This window comes from Oryza glaberrima, chromosome 6 (assembly GCF_000147395.1).
Source record: "Oryza glaberrima chromosome 6, OglaRS2, whole genome shotgun sequence".
NCBI lineage: Eukaryota > Viridiplantae > Streptophyta > Magnoliopsida > Poales > Poaceae > Oryza > Oryza glaberrima.
In genome coordinates this window covers 27,502,262-27,525,596 of record NC_068331.1, presented here as the reverse complement: position 1 = coordinate 27,525,596, position 23,335 = coordinate 27,502,262, and the positions used below count along the sequence as shown (strand labels likewise).

General features: G+C 44.1%; 4 protein-coding genes across 4 annotated transcripts; 2 read left to right on the top strand and 2 right to left on the bottom strand.

The window, feature by feature from the left end:
• Nucleotides 1-2,666: 2,666 nt before the first annotated feature.
• Nucleotides 2,667-5,289, bottom strand: LOC127777300 (peroxidase 45-like). The gene is made up of 4 exons (XM_052303875.1): nucleotides 4,900-5,289; nucleotides 4,573-4,770; nucleotides 3,492-3,651; nucleotides 2,667-3,257 (listed from the first exon to the last, which is right to left on the bottom strand). Exons 1-4 carry the CDS (start codon nucleotides 5,116-5,118, stop codon nucleotides 2,875-2,877), a joined length of 960 nt encoding a protein of 319 aa, XP_052159835.1. The 5' UTR covers nucleotides 5,119-5,289; the 3' UTR covers nucleotides 2,667-2,874.
• Nucleotides 5,290-12,532: 7,243 nt separating this feature from the next.
• Nucleotides 12,533-14,149, top strand: LOC127777317 (peroxidase 16-like). Its single transcript, XM_052303892.1, has 3 exons — nucleotides 12,533-13,099; nucleotides 13,244-13,403; nucleotides 13,498-14,149. The coding sequence occupies exons 1-3, from the start codon at nucleotides 12,533-12,535 to the stop codon at nucleotides 13,872-13,874; spliced, it is 1,104 nt and encodes a 367-aa protein (XP_052159852.1). The 3' UTR covers nucleotides 13,875-14,149.
• A 3,549-nt stretch (nucleotides 14,150-17,698) lies between these two features.
• On the bottom strand, nucleotides 17,699-19,403 carry LOC127777580 (peroxidase 16-like). Its single transcript, XM_052304182.1, has 3 exons — nucleotides 18,941-19,403; nucleotides 18,331-18,490; nucleotides 17,699-18,236 (listed from the first exon to the last, which is right to left on the bottom strand). Exons 1-3 carry the CDS (start codon nucleotides 19,346-19,348, stop codon nucleotides 17,860-17,862), a joined length of 945 nt encoding a protein of 314 aa, XP_052160142.1. The 5' UTR covers nucleotides 19,349-19,403; the 3' UTR covers nucleotides 17,699-17,859.
• Nucleotides 19,404-20,679: 1,276 nt separating this feature from the next.
• LOC127777066 (uncharacterized) lies at nucleotides 20,680-22,486 on the top strand. The gene is made up of 3 exons (XM_052303571.1): nucleotides 20,680-20,805; nucleotides 21,646-22,059; nucleotides 22,160-22,486. The coding sequence occupies exons 1-3, from the start codon at nucleotides 20,680-20,682 to the stop codon at nucleotides 22,331-22,333; spliced, it is 714 nt and encodes a 237-aa protein (XP_052159531.1). The 3' UTR covers nucleotides 22,334-22,486.
• The last annotated feature ends 849 nt before the right edge of the window (nucleotides 22,487-23,335 follow it).

Genomic DNA, 23,335 nt, shown 5'->3' with positions numbered 1-23,335 from the left:
CGCTTCTCTCTTGGTGAGGACGAGTTTTATTAAATCCATTATTACAAAAACAACACTAAATTAAAGTATACTATATCATATTGCAAATATGTCCACCTTTCATGGCTGTGCTGAGCCAACGAGGTAAGAGTGATTCAAGATGCATTTTACACAACATTCTTCAGAATGATTCAAGATGCATTTAACACAGCATTTTTCCGCGTTATTTCAAGCAGTACCATTACTGACAGTCTGACACTGCAAGTTGTGACATTGTGGCTGTGTTTAGATAAGTTTGGATCAAACTTCAGTCCTTTTTCATTATATCAACCTGTCATACACACATAACTTGTAATTTTTCAGTCACATCATCTTCAATTTCAACCAAAATCTAAACTTTGTGCTGAACTAAACACAGCATGTATCTACTTGTATATCATGCACGCATCACGACTCATTCCATGGCAATAATTAATGGAGGACTGGATGTTTCTCGTGGTCTAGCTAGTGACACTATATAATTAATTAGTGTAACAATAATTAGGTTGGATTAACCATGACAGATGATATTTTATATATACTGTCTCCATCTATAAATATAACAGATTTCGAGTTCGAATTTATCCATAGATATAACGAATTCTAACGTACCACTTTCATAATCCATCCAAAGCACAAGTTTACTCACAAAAAATTGCATCATAGGTGTAATCTTTGGAGAATGCAATACGTACGCTAGGGATTGAGATCCTCTGACATAACTTCCCTCTAACTTGGTGGATGATATGTAGGCCTAAGAGTGATGGGTCCACATGTTAGTCACAGTGAACAGTAACGTCAGAGGATCCCTCTCTGTACGCCAAATACCCGACGCTAACGAAATTATCGAGCGTCCACAGCCACTAGTTCCCCCTCTATCTCCCTACACACCTACTCTCTCACTCTCTCACACACACAAAACATGCTCCCTTCTCTAGTTCTCTCTATGCATATATACATGCATACTTCTTAACAAACTTCAAAACGACTTATTCAATATACAATCTAATTACGCTATTATATTCATTACAATTAAATTTTAAAACTATAGCTAATTATGTTATTTTTAATTTAAAAATTTAAAAAATAGCAAAATATCACATGATTATATTAGGATAAAATATATGTTTCAAGCGTTAAATTCAATGTTTCACCTTTCATGCGTGAGAAGAGAATGTTTCAACTAAAATTCGATCGTGTACGTTGCACATTTTAAGTTTTGTTTATCTATATATATTTTTGATATTTCAATTACTGGGACTCAGTTTCATTTCCTGGGTTGTCGGTGTTATAGTAAGTATTTTCAAAATATAGTATTTTTTTTAAAAAAAAAATGGTCAAGTGAGTTGAAATATTTGATCGAGTGAGATTTTCTTTGCAGGTGATGTAAACAACTTCTAGTTTTTTTTTTTGGGTAGAAGTAAACCCCTGATTTCGCCGTGATCTTTTCTAATCGAGTAAACTTCTAGAGCATCAAAGTAATTCTACCTCAACCATAAACTTGGCTAAATAACATAGCATTGCTTGTATTCATGATTCGTACAGCAGCGAGTTAGCCATGTGAGACATGGACAGAGATGTACCGTGCATGCGAGGATTCGAGGTCTCCAAGTTGATATGAACCCCCCTCGCGTGGTCATGGCTTTGCACGGTCAAGTAGTCGACGACGAGGAGAACACGAGGTCCACTACTGACGCAGTATTTTTAGATCGATTTGAGCGCTTTGATGAGTGAGCCGTGATGGACCGAAGTAATTAAGTAGGGGTCAAGTCGTCTTTGACAGGACGGCGACTTGGAGGTGGCCGGAGAGGGACGGGAAAGCGAGAGATGTCATGGCGGCGAGGAAAATGGAGGAGACGACGTCGATCTACAAGTGTTGGGGGACTTGGGGCGTCAATGGTTTTTGGGCACCGGCGGCGGCTAGGGGCTTCGGAAATTCGGTTTCTTTCAAGGAAAACTGACATACTCCCTCAGTTTCAAAATGTTTGACACCGTTAATTTTTTAGTATGTGTTTGACCATTCGTCTTATTCAAAAAATTTAAGTAATTATTTATTCTTTTCATATCATTTGATTTATTGTTAAATATACTTCCATGTACACATATAGTTTTACATATTTTACAAATTTTTTTTAATAAAACGAACGGTCAAACATGTGCTAAAAAGTCAACGGTGTTAAATATTTTGAAACGGATGGAGTATATGCAAACAACGAGAGAGAACGTTCCTCGACAATTTAGAATCCACTTTCTGTACTAGCCCATGGGCTTCTTTGCTATTAATGGGCCTGTAGTTTCTAAGGTCAAATCAAATTTATCGCTAGGAGTAAATTAATCTATCTAGTTTATCAACGTGTAACTGTATAAAGTCATGGATCGAGATTGAAACAAAGGAAAAAGAAAACACCTGCGCCATATACTTAGATGAGATTCACAAATGGAATTCAATAATTTTTTGATTCGTAATCTCAGTATGCTATCCGGGACTGAAGGGGTTGCATATCGGGGTTAAAGACGGTTTGTATAGCAGTGTGATCCTGTTATGATGTGGGAGTTTTTAGTAGTTTGTGTGTGCTTCTATTTCTTTAGACGTGTGTTTTGTTAAATTGGTGTAATAATTGGCTGTAGCTCTTTAATCAAAAGCCGGGATTATATTCCATTATCTAAAAAATCAGTTACGGACATCTATCACGTATGAATTATTGAATTGATCGAGATTAATTATTACAGTGACAGTCGTCGTGTTCATCGTCAACTAAGTACTGTAGTAAGAAGTCCATGAACCGAGCAAGATTGAATGTTTGCATGTACAAGTAGTAGTGCACCGTGCACGCACGTACGGTGCGAGTTAGCCGATCAATTCGGGAATCTGCAGTCGCGGCGTATCTCGCCGCCGGTGGCCGCCGTCTTGACGCCGACCCTCCCGAGCCTGGTCATGGCGGCGGCGAAGTCGCCGAAGAAGGCGCTCTGGCTCCACGCGTAGTAGTCGACGGTGCCGCGCGACCGCTGGTCGGCGTGCAGCGCCTGGTCGGAGCCGAGGAGCCCCCTGCCTTGCTGCAGGCCCCGGTAGTACGCGTTGTCGAACGCCGCCGGCGTCGCGCCGTCGAGGAACGCGAAGTTGTTGGGGTTGCCGCCGCAGGTGTTGCGCAGCTGCGCCGCGAAGCCCTGGTCCATGGCCGGGTCGGCGCCGATCCTGTACTGGAAGAACCTGCAGTCCGCCGCGCCGAACGTGTGCCCACCTGAATTCACGCGCAAGTGACGATGCGAATTCGCGACCGATCAGTCACACAGATTGGAGTAATCGCAAGCGACGTACGTGTGTGGAAAAGGTGTGCAGATTGATGAATTGTTGGGCAAGTGACAAGATCGATCGATCGATCGATCGGATCGTCAATGGATGTACAGCTATCGGGTGAAGTTTTTAGTCCACGATGACGACGATGAGTTGAGTTGATTAGACATTTTTGGAGTACCTGAGAGAGCGATCATGTCAGTCTGGGAGAGGCCGAGGCCGGCGAAGAAAGCGTTGAGCTGGTCCAGGTTGAAGTTGGCATGCGGCAGCACGACGCTGTCTCTGGTTGACACCCTGCCGTCGTATCTCCCCAGCTCCACCTGGTAGTTGGGCCCTCCGCTCTGCACCAACCAGCCAATGCATGCATCCATGCAGGATTAGTTACAGCGTTGAACGCGCGATCTCACGATCAATTTTTTTACCCATCATGCATGCATGCCCATGTGTGCAAATTTAATCTGCTATGCTAAAGTGAGTTTACCGTCCTAGAACTGAGGAAGCAACAGGAGGTATAATATTTTTTAATATAAAATTTGGTACTCCCTTAATACTCATAAAAAAAGTCGTTCCCTCCATACTCATAAAGAAAATCGTTTAGGACAATATTTAAGTCAAACCCTGGAAATATAAATCATGAATAACTCTTAAGTTGTTGAGTTTCAAAATGTAAAAATTATATGTATAGATTTGTCTTGAAAAATACTTTTATAAAAGTATACATATATCACTTTTCAATAAATATTTTTATAGAAATAAGAAGTCAAAATTGTGTTTTGGAGACCGTGTTGTTGTCCTAAACGACTTCCTTTACGAGTATGGAGGGAGTATCTCCCAATATCTTCAATATTATAAGATATATGAAAATTTGCAAATATATTCTACAGTTCTTAAAAGTACTAAAAGATAACAAAATTTTAGTGCAAATTTCCGTATATCTTAGTATTGTGAAGTGATATATTACATATTAACCTATCATGTTAATTTTTTAAAAAAATTTCCATAACTATTTAGATGACATGCAAGAAACGGGTGGACATCCACCCGAGTGCTTAAAACAGTTTCTCTAGTTTTTACTGTTTTTCCTCTTTTTTCAATGTATGAACTCTTATGCTTTTTAGTGAAAGCTGGGCGTAATGCCTTCATCTAAAAAAAACAGTAGAAAATAGAAAACATGGTATCTCCTTAAAAACTATAAAATCACTTAAATTTAAACTGAAAATTTTGGTATCTCCAAGTGCTGTAAAATTTCTTGCTATGCTAACCTGGTAGACGGATTCTCTTGCGGCGAGCGCCAATATGTCGGCGCAGGACACCTTGTAGCGGCACTGTGGATCGCTGTCGACGGCGGCCTTGGCGTTGAGCACCGTCGTGAACCCCTCCGGCTTCAGCGACTGGTTGTCTGAGTTCCGCCACTCGTCGTCGCCGTTCGAGTTCACGATCATGATGGACGCGTCACAACCCTGCAATCGAAATCACACACTGCAGTGATCACTGCTTACTTCTACTGATATGATATTCTGATCACCACATTGCTTGCATCGATCTATGGCGGTCGATCGATCATTATCTGTTGCAATCTCTAGATGTACCCGGACGGCGCAGTCGTGGAAGAAGAGCCTGAGCGTCGCCGGCGCGGAGATCGGTGACGCGGCCATGGACTGCTTGACGGAGCTCCGGACGATGGTCTCCAGGTTGGGGCAGATGGTGGAGTAGTAGTCCGTCCTCAGCTGGCCAACCACGGCGAGCGGCGACAGCAGCGCGGCCGACGTGACGGCGAGGAATGCCAACCCAGCAAGGCTCGCCGCCATTGATCGATCGATCGATCACTCTTCTTGCTTGCTTGCTCAGTGACGACTCTATCTGCTTCGTGCTAGCTAGCTAGCTGTTGCGTGAGTCTTCCAAAAGCTTGGCTGGCGATCAAGATAGGCAGCTAGCTAGATACAGTTTCTGTTTCGATTGATCAGGATGATGATCTGTGAAAGTGACGCGATGTTTGGCAATCGCATTTACATGGGTATATATAGTGTAGGGTGGCGTGAGGGTTGAGAATGTGCTGGGCTTCGATGGTCTTAAACTGTTTGGTTAATTTAAGCTGAAGCTGCACTTAGTACTACTGTATATACAGTAACCATGTGCTTTGTAATTAATTGGAGAGTCTGGTTAAAGTGATATGCAAGTAGCAGATTATGTCGGTGACTAATTCACAGCTCATTCTAACTTGCCAAAGCCGCATGGAGTACTGAAGCAATGCAAGCCACCGGCCGTTCTACAGATATGTACATTGTGGGCTTGTGGCGCTCTTATTACGGGCCGTTTCTTCGTCAGAAATCAGCTTTACAGTTACGTAGAGCTACTGATCATAGGCGTGTGTGAACTTCGGCCAGAAGCCCAGAACAAATGCTCTTGCGGCTAATTCTACTTGCCATTGTGCTGATCATTGGCTTGTCTGCCACAGCTTAAAAATTAAATTTTACTCCCTCCATTTTTATTTAGATGACATTGGTTAGTTCAAAAGTTTCATTTTAAACTAACCAACGTTAAATAAAAAAACAAATGTAGTAGAATTTAGGGCTCCTTTGAAACGTGTGATTAAAAAATAGAGAAAAACATAAAAAAAATATAGTATTTTGATAAGAATACAAGTGCAAATAAGAATATTTGAAAACACATAAAAAACAATGGAATGGTTATTCGATTAGACCTCATGAAAATTGAAAGGATCGGATGAGAGAGATAGACTACTCAAAGGGAATTTTTTCCAAAGGTTATATGTTTTGCTAACTTTTCAACAAAATGTCTATACGATCATCAATTTCATAAGAACTTAAAGGAAATGATAGGATTCAATTTTTTCTTTCAACCGCTAAAAAATATTCTTTGCTTCAAAGGTCTACATTGGAATTTTTTCCATTGGATTAAAATCCTCTAAATTTTCTATGTTTTCTACAAATGTAAAGGGGTCTTAGGCTTTTTTCTTGTGCTTTTGATTATGGATTTTTTTCCCCACCACAAATTAAATTGAACTATTTAGTAAAAAAAATTACTATGTTGCAACTTTATCTAAAATCTAAATATTTAAAACAACTAAACTATATAGTACACTTTTATTAGAAAACTACAATGCTATGAGCGTTTGACATGTGGGCCCAAAGTGCAACAATTTGAGTATTATATATATGTACACGTGGACCCAGACCTACAAGATGAATAAGTTGCGATTAATAATAAAATCTTCAACTATTGTTGCAGTTTCTCTGAAATGCCCAACTGATGTTACAGCAAACCTATAGTCTAGACGAGATAGTACTTCATAGTTACAACTCTCTAAAATTTACACTAAACTTGATTTTGGAAGCGGATTCTCAGATTCAAAATATGTTTTCTACTAAAATCCAGCAGCTAAATAGTTGCGTTTGTGGGTTTTGAATAATAATATAAATTGCATATTTCATATGTATCAAAATCTAAAATCACAACACTACAACAAAAACCTTATATAGAGGCACTTTTGTAGAGGCGTTTTACAAATTGCTTCTAAGATCAGAAGTTTTATAGTGTAGAGACACTTTATAGGGCCACTTTAAAAATTGACTAGAAAACTTTTACACTAGAGACATTTTCAGCTCAATTTATTAGATTTTATCTTGTAGAGGCATTCTTTCGGTATTGTAAAATGCGTCTGATATGTAAAGGCACTTTCTTCAGACATTTTAAACTATGTAGAGACACTTTTAGAATGATAATGTGTATTAAAAGACTAAATATAAGTAACTAAAGGCATAAACATATAAGTAATGACCTAGAGTTGAGTTGGTTAGTATATTGAAGATAAAAAAATGATTTGTCCAAGAGATCCTGATTTCAAGGCATGACAAAAGCAAAGAAACTATTTTATTCTCCTTTTTTGACTGGTTTCATATGTTTATGGTACAATTTAATGTCTCTAGAAAATACCTCTACCATCTTATAGACATTTTATAAAATGTCTCTTCGTTTGTAGAGATAATTCACCATAAGACACTTATGAGACATTTTTAAAAGGGTAATTAATGCCTCTACAATATTGTAAAGGCATTTGAAAAGTGTCTCTACAATACTAGAAAAATATCTTTACAAAGCATTTTTTTTAGTGCAACCAGCTTTTCTAGGAGCAGGATTATGAGAATCGAAAGCAAAACAAAACAAGGTCTCTTTTTTTTAAAAGAAAAACGAGGCGTTTCTTTCATTACTTTAGCCTTTTCTTTAAACCGCTAAGAATAAAAAGAAAGATTTGGAGGGAGAGATGTCACTCCAAATATTTTTTTTAGAAGAAATTGTGAGCTTATTAGGGATTGAACATAGGATCTCAGGGTTAAAACCACACACCCCTTATCACTGCACTATCAAATGCATCTAAGACCGCTAAGAATAAAATTATAGTAGTATTACTCTAAAATTATTTTTTGTTATGTATTTTATTTTCTACCATTTATAGCCATATATAGCCCATCAAAGAGGCACTTGGTGATTTTATTTGGTTTAGATCGAATCACATCGAACATTGATAATGAAATAGTACAGCCTAATAGGTGGTTGCCCATGATTTTTTTCTTGTGGCTTCAGTGGTGAATCTGAAGTCAGAACGATCTTTTGGATCGCACGGCTACATACGGCAGATAATTGATGTGCTATAGGGGAGATTGATATCAGAAAAAAAAAAGTTCTTCTCAATACTTTTATTTTTTTAATAACAAATTTACTTAGCTCGTGGCATTTTCATAGATCTAGATCACATAGCCTTGGAAAATAACTTTGGTCAAAATAGGCATGCATATGGCCTGGTTGCACACATCTTAAATGTAATTGGTTCTGTAACTAGGGGGAAACATGCAGCAACCAATGCCATGTTTCCTCGCATGTTGCATCTGCATATAAAACCATGCAAAATTGGCAACATGGTGTACGTGAATTTCACCATCATTTCATCACCATCCTATCAGACGTGCGCACACACTGGTACAAATATTTGGTAACGCTGGGAAAATTGTACCTTAATTTAATAATTTTAATCTCTCGTGTGTTCAAAAGTTATATAAAGTCTCAAAAAAATTGACAACCTCCATACAATATACACATATCAATCCACAAAATATCGATTATAAACTGAACTCACATGTCAAGAAATAAAAAAAGATAAATCCATCATTGAACAATACTATTCAAACCTAGGTTTATCTTCTTTTTTTTTCTTTTCTCATTGTGTAAATCAAGATAATTTGAACCTGACTTTTGTGGAGTGATACATGTAATTTTTTCTAAATTTTTTCTTAACTATTTTCATTAAATTTGATTGAGAAAATATGTACGAGGGATATTCCCGTCGAGGAATTATAATTTATTCCTAGTAACTCAGCATAGCTAGCTAGCTACCTTGTTTTCTCAGTGAACCCTTGACCATTTCGTCAGTAGTTTGTCACACAGCTGAAGCAAGCGTTTCGTTTCCTTATAATTTATAGAAAACGAGATCATCTGAACCGTGTTTCTTCGCCGAGACACCGGCGCACATGCACAAATAGGATGGTGAAGGCGTCAGATATCAAACAGATCGATCGATCCCTCGCCGAAAAATCACGTCACTGCGTGTGGGAATTTTCGCCGTGTTGGCCTGGCACTTAGCCAATGTCCATGCTCGCGTGCGTATGCACGTAGACGTTAGCTTATTATATTGCAAGTGAGCACTTGCAAAATTTGTGTTGCAACAAATGGCAGAGTTGACCTGACATAGATGCGGCATTATCTTAGTTTTTAACGCACCTGTTTCTAGATGCAGGTTACATGCACTTTGTTAAAACGAAGACTAGCTATAGGAGAATTTTTATAAGAAAGGGTAGGAGTTTTTTAAGGGACAAGCTAGGATGGTTAGTAGAATGGCGAAGAATAAAGTAATAATCCTCGCAGAGGAAAAGAGTAAAGTATTAATTAAGATGCACACCATTTGCATCCCAAAGAATTAATGAGTTTGTCCCATATGAGATGAACAGGAGCACGATTAGCAAGAATGGGGGTGACTCACTTATTAATGAAGTCTTCTGGCTAAAATACTTGCTCTGCATAGCTCGGGACAGCGGTACAACGACTTTGGGTGTGTTGGTGAGAAGAGAAAAAGACAAATTGAAAAGATATACAAAATGATGTGAGCTATTACAAAATGAGGTGAGCCATTAGCACATAATTAATTAAATATTAATTATCACACACTTAAAAAGTGGATTAATAAGAATCATTCCTATAGACCTATAGATTATTTTTTCAAACGCACTATTTAATAGTTTGGAAACAGTTTATTTAATAGTTTGGAAACAGTGCATGCAAAGCGAGAGACTTTCCAGCCCAATTGCCTTAGGCCCGTTTGAAACTGCAATTCAATTTAGCTTTTTGGCGATACATAAAACGATATAATTCATTGGCGTATAATTAATTAAGTACTAATTATTACAGATTTTAAAAATATTTTCAAGTAATTTTTAAAGAAACTTTTGTATAAAAAGATTTAGAAAAACACACGCGCGCGTATTTACGAAAAAACGAGGGTGTTGTAGTTTAGAGTTGAAGAAAATAATGTACGTGTGTTCACATGTCTCAGATGGAAACTTTTTCCCTCCGTACGGAAAATGGAGCAGTCCATTAGCACGTAATTAATTAAGTATTAGCTATTTTTTAAAAAAATGGATCAATTTGATTTTTTTAAGCAACTTTCGTATAGAAACTTTTTGTAAAAAATACTGTTTAGCAGTTTGAAAAACGTGTGCGCAGAAAATGAGAGAGAGGGGGGGTTGGGAACAAGAGGTTGCAAACACAGTCGTAGTTCTGCTCTGGGCCCTGTTTGGTTCCATGGGCTAATGTTTAGCCCTCACCTTTTAGCCTCAAATTAGCCCTCAAGAATCCAAACAGGTGGGCTAATTTTGAGCTAATGTGAATTAGCCCCCCTCAAAACATTAGCCCCTCCAAGAGGTGTTAATGGGGCTAATTTTGTGTGAGGACCATCAAAAAGCAGCTCTCTCTCTCTCTCTCCTTCTCTCTCCTCTTTTTCTACTCTCTCTCTCCACCTTTTAGCCTTTAATTAGCCCATAGATTCAAACATACCACCCTAGGCTAATGTTTAGCCTACCAATTCATGACTAAACATTAGCTCTCAACATTAGCCCTAGGCTAATCTTTCAACCAGGGCCCTGGTTTAGCTAGCATTCTATTGACATTCCATCACATTTGATACGGAGGTTATGAAGGAAGAAATACCACTATACTAGTAGTAGTAGCATGCAGGACAGCAGGGTCATGATCGAAAGCGCAAGTTCATAACGAACCTATGGATCTATGACCAAATCTAAACACTCGAACTTGGGGGGTTTTACTGTACTTGCCCGCGAGTGTGACCAGTACTGTACCATTAATTATTCTTCTCTTAATTGATTGGCAAATTTTCTGTACTTGCCCGCGAGTGTGACCAGTACTGTACCATTAATTATTCTTCTCTTAATTGATTGGCAAATTTTCTGTACTTTACTTTTAAAGATTGGTATTTGCAATGTATTAACTCAACTGTCACCTACCATTCACCGTGATGTACAAGAGGAATAAGTGCCAAGTTGTAGCAAAAATTAACACTAGTATATACACTAGGTGATCTAGCTCTTAATATTAACTCCAAAGTCGAAATAATAATAAAGACCATTGCCACAAGTACTTAATAGAAATTCTTGTCACAAAGAAACTTATCAACCGTTTGATGTAGTTTGTTGGAAGTCATAGAAAATCAAGACCCATTAGTAGTGTACGGTGTACGACATCATCGTTTGTAAACGTTTTGTAAGAAAAACAAATGTACATACAGCTTTCCTAACAAAAGAAACTCATGAACATACGCTACTCTACAAAATATACACAATACCAGTGAAAAGGCATGTAGCCTAATAGTTGCAGTGACCTAAGTAACACATTAAGGTCCTGAGTTCAAATCTCCATAAGAGCGAATTTCAGATTGGATTGTTTAAAAGCTAAGTTTCATGTTTGATAGGCTAGGTTTCTAAATTAAAATGGTTGCATATATCCGATTGGATATAGAGGCTGGGTAAAAAATAATTTTCTCTTTAAAAAAAATACACTATGATTGAACATAGAGACTGGGTAAAAAATACCCTTCCCTTAAAAAAAAATAATACACTCTACCGAACTTCCGTGTGTGCATGTCCTTAAATCCAACGAACAAATGCATCGCGTCACATTCATTAGAAACCGTCCGATCAAAGATGAACGGCTCAAATTAACTTGAGTGCACCTTAAAAGTTTCCAGTAAAAGTAAAAAAAAAATATATTATGGACGAGTTCAGTGCCCAGTGTGACGTCCTGGAGCTCACAGTTTTGCACCCATTTTGTGATGTGTTCGTCTTAATGTTGACACCTGCGTGTGGCGATATGTACCAGGTCAGGTCTACCCACAGATTGCGATTGAACTTATAGTTTTCAAAAAAAAAAAAAAAACTGCACTTATAAGCCCCTCGTCACCAAAGCAAATCATGGAGGTACACGTTACATAACGAGTATGCAATGGGTTTTCAAACTCTGTGCTAGTCAATCATGCATGGCTATATTCTTCAACGGAAGCTACTTCAATTTCTTTTGTGAAGGTACAATATAATGGAAGCTGCTTTCTGGAATGCAGAACAGAAGGGTGGAATTCAGAAATGCTGTTCCATCGATCCAAAGTTGAGAGAAACAAAATATCATCATTTTGTTTTTGTTACGGAATTACAGTAGTAGTATGATCAATATTCAGAGGGACAGATCTCACAAAAAAATTTCCAAAAAAAAAAGAATCCTACAAAAAAATAATGTTTGTACACCGAAGAAGTGTATCATACCCGGATCTCAGTTCATCAGAGACATTCAGATCCGTAGGAATGTTGATTCACAAAAAAACAAAAGAGATTAAGATCTGTAGGAATGTTCATCTGATCAGAGCTGGATTAGTATATGCAGAAATGCAGAGAGTATATATAATTGAGCAGAAAGCCAGGACCCACAGTTTTGCCCATCTCGAAATCAGGTTTTGAGCTTAGCTGTGCGTGATTAATCATGGCCATTAACTACCAGTTGCAGATTGACCAGTTAAACCTCAGTTAAACAAATGATCATTTGCATGATCACCTTCTGAGTCTACGCACAACGAGGCAAAACCCTAAACAAATGGATCAGAAGCTCTCAGAGCGAGGACGACACACGCCATCACTCTCCTATATAAACGCCACTCACCCATCGCTTGCAAAACCACCTCGAGCTCAAACACAATTTATTACATTTCAAGCTTGTTTAAGCTCAAGTAGTGAAGAGAAAAACATCGACAGGATGAGGAGCTTCCATTTCGTCGTCGTCCTCGCGCTGGCGGTGGCGATCTCGTCGCCATTGGCGGCGGCGCAGCTGAGTCAGAACTACTACGCCAGCATCTGCCCGAACCTCGAGAACATCGTGCGCGGGTCCGTGCAGAGGTCGATGCAGCAGTCGCCGATCGCGGCGCCGGCGACGCTGAGGCTCTTCTTCCACGACTGCGCCGTCCGCGGGTGCGACGCGTCGGTCATGATCATCAACCCGAACGGCGACGACGAGTGGAGGAACCCCGACGACCAGACGCTGAAGCCGGAGGGGTTCACGACGGTGATAGCCGCCAAGGCCGCCGTCGACAGCGACCCCCAGTGCCGGAACAGGGTGTCCTGCGCCGACATCTTGGCCCTCGCCACTAGAGACTCCGTCTTCCTGGTAACTCACACTCACTTATCTGTATCGAGTTGCATGCACCGACCAGTTTAACTCAAATATTTTAGCTCATAAGAGAAAACTGGCAATTTAGTTTATATTCGAACACGCACGAATGGCCATTGATGGGTTGGCTGCATGATGCAGAGTGGAGGGCCGAACTACGCGGTGGAGCTCGGCAGGTTCGACGGCAGGGTGTCGACCAGGAACAGCGTCAACCTGCCTCATGGCAACTTCAACCTCGACCAGCTCACCGGCTACTTCGGCAGCCTCGGCCTCAGCCCCACCGACATGGTCGCCCTCTCCGGTACGTTGCCATGGCAGCAGCTACGTGCACAGCAATGGCGGCGGCGGCGACGCGTGTGATGTGACAACGATGTCTTGTGGAATTTGTTTTTCAGGGGGTCACACCATCGGGGCGGCGTCCTGCAGCTTCTTCGGCTACAGGCTCGGCGGCGACCCGACCATGGACCCCAACTTCGCGGCGATGCTGCGCGGCAGCTGCGGCTCCAGCGGCTTCGCGTTCCTCGACGCCGCGACGCCGCTCCGGTTCGACAACGCCTTCTACCAGAACCTCCGCGCCGGCCGCGGCCTCCTCGGCTCCGACCAGACGCTCTACTCCGACCCGAGGTCCCGCGGCCTCGTCGACCGCTACGCCGCCAACCAGGGCGCCTTCTTCAACGACTTCGTCGCCGCCATGACCAAGCTCGGCAGGGTCGGCGTCAAGTCGCCGGCCACCGGCGGCGAGATCCGCCGCGACTGCAGGTTCCCCAACTGATGACATGGCGCACGATGCGATGCACACGTGCGACGTGACGTGATCTACCTCGAGGGGGATGCAGGCCTCTGCACTTGTGCAGGTTGCATGTTCTTGGAGGGCAATTGGGCGATAGATGGCAATCTTTCCTTTTGGATTTGGGGAAAAAAACAATCGGTAGTACATTATTGTGTGTTCAAAAATTTAAGTTGTTTTTGTCAACGATCCGAATAAGTTGTAATATACAACGATGTAAAAGTGATTTGTTCGATTAATTTGTGTTTGACTTGACTTGACGTGCAGTTTGCCACGATTTCGTCGTTGCTGTTTTGTTTCCATATTTTTGAATTCGTTAGTCCTGACACACTGACACGTACTGGGAAGGAATTCGTTAGTTGAATTCGTTGCCTCACTCAACTCATGTACATGGTTGAATGGCATCCCTTAACGGTAAAACAGGTTATAATCCGTCCTCCAACTCTTAAAACCATTCCAAATCGACTCCTCGGGTGGTTACAGAGGTGGTTTTGTCTCACGTGGTATATTTGACCTTGTTGATTGGCTGAATCAGCTTGCAGGACCCACATGTTAATGACAAAAATTAAAAAACGCTGGGCCCACTGTCACTGCCCACTGCCGTCGGACGCGTTCCCCACGCATCGCCTGCGCCGCCTTAACCGCATCGCCTTCGCCATGTTTCCCTCTTCCAATCCACCACCGATGTCGCCGGCTGATGCCCTCTCCTCCCCCAACGTCATCGCCGCCGCCACCGCAGTCGAGGATGAGGCCGCGGTAGCAGCGAGCAGCGCCAAGACCTTAGCGGTGCCCCTCAGCAGCAAGAGTCACCCCCCCCCCCCCCCCCGCCACCATGGCAACCCCAACCTAGGGATTGGCTTTGCCTCCTCCGATCACATGGTAGCACCGCCACCTCCTCCTTCACGCCGCGCCCCGCGTTTGCCCAAGCGGTGCCACGCGGGGGTCACCTCCTCGTCCCGCTCCTACCAGCCACCACCGGCGTCTCTCGTTGTGGCTCCGTGGAATCAGTTCAGCCACCTCCATCGCACGCGTCGCCCCCGCCATGCTGTGGGCCGTTACCGGCCATCCATTTGCGTTGCTGTATAAACGAAGGTGCGGAAGGAGGAGGGAAAAGCGCGGTGGGAGGAACATACAAGTCATAAATCAGAATACAATACAAGATATGCATGGTACTTCCTCCGTCCTCTAATATAAGGGATTTTAACATTTTGCTTGTACTGTTTGACCATTCGTCTTATTCAGAAAATTTGTGCAAATATAAAAAACGAAAAGTTATGCTTAAAGTACTTTGGGTAATCAAGTAAGTCACAAATAAAATAAATAATAATTTTAAATTATTTTAAATAAAACGAATGGTCAAACAGTGTAAGTAAAATGTTAAAATCCCTTGTATTCGAGGACGGAGAGAGTAACACATGAACTTACCAGTCAATCAACGTCTGCACTCTGCAGTCTGGACTTGCAAGTTGAAATAGTACTATCATATTGTACTACTGCTCATTGCCCAACTGATGAAAAAAATGCATAAATAAGTAACCGCTGATCTGACTTGCTTAACCGGTGCAAGCAGTCGTTCACCACCAAGAACTGGTTGTAATAGTAGCCGTCGTACTCCGCCTGCCGCTCGGATGTCCTGCTCCTGCACCGTGAGCCGCCCGGCACGGACCCACGGATCCAACACCGCCTTCACCTCCGGGTTGACGCCGCCGGCGTCATGGAAGACGAGACGTAGGGCTGGAGCTGCCACAATGCGACGAACAAATGTGAGGAAGGCGAGCGAGAGCACGAGAACGACTTGATGTTGACGCACGGGACTGACGAACACTCTGCCGCCCGCGTCTTTCATAGCTACTTATACCCTGCTGCGCGCCCGATAGACTCCCTTGTCGCCAGGCGCCGCCCAGCACACCAGTGGTGGAGCCAGAAAATTTCCACGTCTAAGACTAAGCTAATGAGATCTCAAATATTTTCATAAATTATATAGCATTTTTCAAGATTATAATGGGGATTATGGAGTTAGGCATAGGGCCCAAGCCCTAGCTGCCCCATGCCTGATTCCGCCCCTGAGCACGACGAACCATTAGGCAAGGCAGATCGGCGGGCAGAGAAGGCAAGGTATATATCAAGACTCAAGAGGACGCGAAGGATGTGGATGGTGATGATGGGAGAGGCGGAAGGGGACGGGAGCGAAAGGGTGATAAGAGTATGAGACCGTTGGTGTTGCGCGTGAACTAAAACCCATTGTTTTCATTTTTATCCTCATCCCTGACATGTGGGCCTCACAAGCTGACTCAGAATCAATTATGTCATGTGGGACAAAACTACCTTCAAAACCGTTCAGGAGTCGATTTGCAACGGTTTTGAGAGTTGGGGGATGGGTTATACCCGGTTTTACGGTTGAAGTATGTGATTCAACCAAGGACGTGAATTGAGGGATAGAAATTGACTTATTACTACTGGAAATATAATACGAACTGGGCCTAGTGCGCCAGAATCTGGATTCGAGTTACGGGCTGTGGCCTATGATTCGGCAGCTTTGGAAGCCCATCGCATCTCATACTGTTGTTGCTGTTAGTTTCAGAAAAAGAAATGTGACTCCCATACAAAATGAAATTTTGAGCAAATTCAAAATTTCGAAAAAAATAAAAAATAATCATGGACGTAGTGCTTGCTTTGCAGTGTACTATGGTGAAGATATTTATTGAAAAAGAGTAAGATAAATTCAAATTTGAGAGCAAAACTGAAAGTCAATTAGGAAATAGGAAAATGAAATAATGAAATGGGCCTAAGTTTGCACTGGTCATGCGGCCCTTTAAGGCCCATGTGGAGAAAATATCTCCTGGTATTCTCATCTCTCTAATTTTCTGTTATTATCCCTAAACTCTACACACATTTAATTATTTCTCCAATTTAATTTTTACATTTTTTTTCATTTTGTTCTTCTTTCGGCCAAACATCTCGCGGTTACCACGCAAATACTACAGTAATCATCCCAAACCGCGCGGTAACCGTGCCAAAAATTGTAATACCGCAGTTTTTTTTTAATTCAAATTTTTGAAACCGAAATTTACAATGTTTTTCACGGTTATTGCGTGGTTACCGCGGGGGGTCGGTAACCACCCCAAAAAACGGTAAGGGGAACCGTGGTACCACATCACCGTTTGTAAATGTTTTGAAAGAAAAAAAAAGTATATATAGCTTTCCTAATCCTAACAAAAGAAACTCATGAACATAGGCCACTCTACAAAATACACTCTACCGAACTTCCGTGTGTGCATGTCCTTAAATCCAACGAACAAGTACATCGCATCACATTCATTAAAACCGTCCGATCAAAGATGAACGGCTCAAATTAACTTGAGTACACCTAAAAAGTTTCCAGTAAAAGTAAAAAAAATACATCAGAGAAAAAAAATATGCTTCCTTTTGTTGCTCGAGGCATAGCATAGTACTGTATATTTGTACACATTTTGTATGGGAGTCACATTTCTTTTTCTGAAACTAACAGCAACAACAGTATGAGATGGGCTTCCAAAGCTGCCGAATAAATAGGCCACAGCCCGTAACTCGAATCCGATTTCTGGCCCACTAGGCCCAGTTCGTATTATATTTCCAGTACGTGTCAGTGTGTCAGGACTAACGAATTGAAAAGATGGAAACAAAACAGCGACGACGAAATCGATCGTGGCAAACTGCACGCCAAGTCAAGTCAAACACAAATTAATCAAACAAATCACTTTTACATCGTTGTATATTACAACTTATTCGGATCGTTGACAAAAACAACTTAAATTTTGAACACACAATAATGTACGACTACTACCGTTTCTTTTTTTTCCAAATCCAAAAGGAAAGATTGCCATCCATCGCCCAATTGCCCTCCAAGAACATGCACCCTGCACAAGTGCAGAGGCCTGCATCCCCCTCGAGGTAGATCTCGCACGTGTGCAACGCATCGTGTGCCATGTCATCAGTTGGGGAACCTGCAGTCGCGGCGGATCTCGCCGCCGGTGGCCGGCGACTTGACGCCGACCCTGCCGAGCTTGGTCATGGCGGCGACGAAGTCGTTGAAGAAGGCGCCCTGGTTGGCGGCGTAGCGGTCGACGAGGCCGCGGGACCTCGGGTCGGAGTAGAGCGTCTGGTCGGAGCCGAGGAGGCCGCGGCCGGCGCGGAGGTTCTGGTAGAAGGCGTTGTCGAACCGGAGCGGCGTCGCGGCGTCGAGGAACGCGAAGCCGCTGGAGCCGCAGCTGCCGCGCAGCATCGCCGCGAAGTTGGGGTCCATGGTCGGGTCGCCGCCGAGCCTGTAGCCGAAGAAGTTGCACGACGCCGCCCCGATGGTGTGACCCCCTGAAAAACAAATTCGACAAGACATCGTTGTCACATCACACGCGTCGCCGCCGCCGCCATTGCTGTGCATGTAGCTGCTGCCATGGCAACGTACCGGAGAGGGCGACCATGTCGGTGGGGCTGAGGCCGAGGCTGCCGAAGTAGCCGGTGAGCTGGTCGAGGTTGAAGTTGCCATGAGGCAGGTTGACGCTGTTCCTGGTCGACACCCTGCCGTCGAACCTGCCGAGCTCCACCGCGTAGTTCGGCCCTCCACTCTGCATCATGCAGCCAAGCCATCAATGGCCATTCTTTTTTCACGAACGCGCAAAAAGATTGCACGTCAATATATTGGAAGGAGAAGAGTTTTTTTTCTACACAACGTAATTGGTCAGACAGACCTATGTTAAAAGAAGAAAAAAAAAACAAAACAAAAACTGTAGCTAGGAAAAAGAAAAACTACTATGGCAGCTAAACGGAACTCCAATCAGCGGAAAGGAGGGCAGAACCACACTACACTACCAACAAGCCCCTCAAAATAGCAACATCAGCGGAAGAGCACATACGGCCCTCCGAGAGAATGAATTCCAGAATCATTCGTGCATGTTGGAATATAAAGTGAATTATTCGTTTTTTCTCATCAACTTAGGCTTTTAGATTGTAACTCGATACCGCGCAAAAATGGGCCGGTAAGGTAGGGTAGATACAGGCAAGTGAGTGTGAGTTACCAGGAAGACGGAGTCTCTGGTGGCGAGGGCCAAGATGTCGGCGCAGGACACCCTGTTCCGGCACTGGGGGTCGCTGTCGACGGCGGCCTTGGCGGCTATCACCGTCGTGAACCCCTCCGGCTTCAGCGTCTGGTCGTCGGGGTTCCTCCACTCGTCGTCGCCGTTCGGGTTGATGATCATGATCGACGCGTCGCACCCGCGGACGGCGCAGTCGTGGAAGAAGAGCCTCAGCGTCGCCGGCGCCGCGATCGGCGACTGCTGCATCGACCTCTGCACGGACCCGCGCACGATGTTCTCGAGGTTCGGGCAGATCTTGGCGTAGTAGTTCTTCCTCAGGTTCGCCGCCACCAATGGCGACGAGATCGCCATCGCCAGCGCGAGAACGACGAGGAAATGGAAGCTCCTCATCCTGTCGCTGTTTTTTTTTTTCCTTCACTACTTGAACTTAAACAAGCTTGAAATGTTATATAAACTGTATTTGAGCTCGAGGTGGTTTTGCAAGCGATGGGTGAGTGGCGTTTATATAGGAGAGTGATGGCGTGTGTCGTCCTCGCTCTGAGAGCTTCTGATCCATTTGTTTAGGGTTTTGCCTCGTTGTGCGTAGACTCAGAAGGTGATCATGCAAATGATCATTTGTTTAACTGAGGTTTAACTGGTCAATTTGGAACTGGTAGTTGATGGCCATGATTAATCACACACAGCTAAGCTCAAAACCTGATTTCGAGATGGGCAAAACTGTGGGTCCTGGCTTTCTGCTCTATTATCGTACTCTCTGCATTTCTGCATATACTAGTCCAGCTCTGATCAGATGAACATTCCTACAGATCTTTATCTCTTTTGTTTTTTGGGAATCAACATTCCTACAGATCTGAATGTCTCTGATGAACTGAGATCCGGGTATGATACACTTCTTCGGTGTACAAACATTATTCTTTTGTAGGATTCTTTTTTTTTTTTTGGAAATTTTTTTGTGAGATCTGTCCCTCTGAATATTGATCATAGTACTGTAATTCCGTAACAAAAACAAAATGATGATATTTTGTTTCTCTCAACTTTGGATCGATGGAACAGCATATCTGAATTCCATCGTTAAAACAAACATTTCTAAATTCCTCTGTTCTGCATTCCAGAAAGCAGCTTCCATTATATTGTACCTTCACAAAAGAAATTCAAGTAGCTTCCGTTGAAGAATATAGCCATGAGCCCATGATTGACTAGCACAGAGTTTGAAAACCCGTTGCATACTCGTTCTGTAACGTGTGCCTCCATGATTTGCTTTGGTGACGAGGGGGCTTATAACTGCAGTTTTTGTTTATTTTTTGAAAACTATAAGTTCAATCGCAATGTGTGGGTAGACCTGACCTGGTACATATCGCCACACGCAGGTCGGCAGGTGCCAACATTAAGACGAACACCGCACAAAATGGGTGCCAAACTGTGAGCTTAAGGACGTCACACTGGGCACCGAACTCGTCCATAATATATATAGTATCCTGCTGAATTTTTTTTGTTTTTTCAGCTGAATTCCTAGCCACTAGATCGCTCCATGATTCGTGCAACTATTACCGGGCCCGCAACTTGATTTGGGTTTGGATGAGGACGGATTTGGGTTTGATTCCCTGGCATCCCCGCCGGCGAATCTAGCCGTTTAGAGCCGAGGGATGTGAGCTACCGTCCATCTCGAGGACGAGGACGGAGGTGGAGCAAGGAGAGCGTAGCCAAGTGGTGGCATGAAGACGATGGGCTTCTTTTATGATTTCAAGCGCTTTTCTTTTGTGTGCGTGTTCTCTTCCGGGGTGGTCAGGGAGGCGGCTTATGTGGCCGTCGCTGATGAGAGTTCTACGGCAGTTGGCTTGGTGGATCAGGTAGTAAGCTTGGCGGCTTCCGTGGCGGCTGGTAAGGCATTCACACTGGTTCTTGCTGCGGGGGCAAGGTGCGTATAGATGGCCAAACGGGTGGCACGGCCCGGCGGCCCGACCAACACACCGGGTCATGCCGTGCCAGCCCACGGGCCGCACACACAATCTAGGCACGGCCCAACACGACTCGGGTCGTGCCGGGCTGGCCCGAAGGCATGATGGTCCATCGTGCTTTTCCACAGAATAAGTCTAATTTTCCTCCCTCCTCCTGGACCGTGACATATAACTAGCTAAAAAGTCTATATTTTCTCCCTCTTCTTTGGGCTGTGACATATAAATAGCTAATAAGTCTATTTTAGGTCCCTATTCTTTGGACAGTGATATTAATATGTCTATTTTTAGTCCCTATACTTTGTGTGCCAGACCTAGCCTACCGGCCTATCGTGCCGGGCCAGCCCAACGTGTCGGTGGAGAGGCCCAAGCACGGCCCGATGGTTGGGCTGGGCTATCACGGGCCCGACCCAAGTCGTGACGTGCCGTGCTTGGGTCGGGTCAAAATGTCGTGCCGTGGGCCGGGCCTTCGGGCCTCGGGCGTTATGGCCATCTATAAAGGTGCGGGGAAAAGTACACCGAAGGTCCCTCAACTTGTCGTCCGGATAAAAAATGTTCTCGAACCGCAAAACCAGATAGGCGAGGTCCTTCGGTGGTTTTGAACCCGGTTTTGGTCTATGTGGCGGCTGAGTCAGCGTGGGACCCATGTGGGCCCCACATGTCAGGTGTCCACGTCACCCTCTCTCTTTCCTATCTTCTCTCCCTTCCTCATCTCTCTCTCACTTCTCTTCAAAGCTCGCGGGGGCAAGGCGGGAGGGCGGCGCCGCAACGGCCGCCGGCGGAGGCGGCGTGCGAGCGCGGCGGCTTCTCCGCTTTCTTCGCCTCCTCGTCCCGCTCGGGCGACATGGGCTGAGCATCTGCGGCGGCAATGCGGTCGTGGCGCCGGCGTTGCCCGCGGACGACGACATCGACTCCGCCGCCCCGCGCGAGGAGGAGGAGGAGGAGGAGGGGACGGGCGCCGCGCGCGCCGCCGACGCGTCGTCGTCGGGCGGGTCGGGGAGCAGGAGCGGGAGCTACCCGCCGTTCAAGCGGGGGAGGGACGAGCTTGTTGACAGCCTTAGCAAGTTTGCCGACGAAACCCGGCCGTCGAAGCGGCCCGCGGCGAAGCGCCGGACTCGCGCCACCGAGGTCCATAACCTATCGGAGTGGGTAAAACCTCAAGAACACCAACCAACCATTGATGGATAGATGGTGTTGCCTCATTTGCAACAAGGTGAATGTTACTTGATTTTTTCTGTTCTTGCTGCAGAGAAGAAGGGATCGGATCAAGGTAAAATATTTTTTGCGAAAAATTGTGGGAAATTTTGTTATTATGTTTCTGAAAGGGTTTTTGTCTAGAGCAATTCTATGGTCGATGAGGTACCAAAAATTTAGTATAGTACCTGAGTACCCAAGAGGTACTAAATTTACAATAGAAAAATGATACCTCATGGTACCTTCTCAAGGACTGTAAAATTGCTCTTTTGTCTATGGGAGATGAACTGGAGGATCCCTTTGCATAGATAATCAAGACAACAGGAAAATGCTTCATATGATGCTACATGTGTGGAAATGACATGCACCGGCAATATATGAAGAATATAGTGGCTGTGTGGATTCAGCTTGAGCCGGCATAGCAGCAGCTGCACAAGAACATAACAGTGACAGTTTCACTCTTCTTTTAGCTGATGTTACAGTTATATGATGCCTGAGGGACCTGCATCTGGTGAGTTCTTACAAGAAAAATTCTAGGAACCAAATGACAGTTTTGGTTGCTATGTTGATTTTTCAACTGGATAAGCATAACCATCGGTTCTTCAAGATTGCACATGGTCTGAAGCAGAAAGAACCTTCAAGAACTTAGGTAGACTGAACCATGTGCGGAGCGCGGCGGCTTCTCCGCGAACGCCCGGCACCCCACCACCGCGTCCCACGCACGTACGCGTCGCCGGCTCCGCTGACAGGGCTGACGCGTTCGTCGGCGCGCACGACGACACGAGCGCGCCCACGTCGGCCGAGCGGGACGAGGAGGCGGAGAAAGTGGAGAAGCCGCCGCGCTCGCGCGCCGCCTCCGCCGGCGGCCGTCGCGGCGCAGCCCTCTCACCTCGCCCCGGGCAGCTTGCCGTTGCAGAGAAGTGAGAGAGAGATGAGGAAGGGAGAGAAGAGGGGAAAGAGGAAGAGGAGGATGACGTGGACACCTAACATGTGGGGTCTACGTGGGTCCCACATTAACTCAGCCGCCACGTAGATTAAAACCGGGGTAAAATCATTGAAGAATATCGAGTGACCGGTTTTGTATAGTTAAGGAACCCCGTATATATGGTTTTGTGGTTCGAGATGTTTTTTATCCTGATGACAAGTTGAGGGACCTTCGGTGTACTTCTTCCTAAAGGTGCGTATGACTCCTTTTTTGCTTTGCAGATGCTCTCTTGTTATTGTTTGTTCC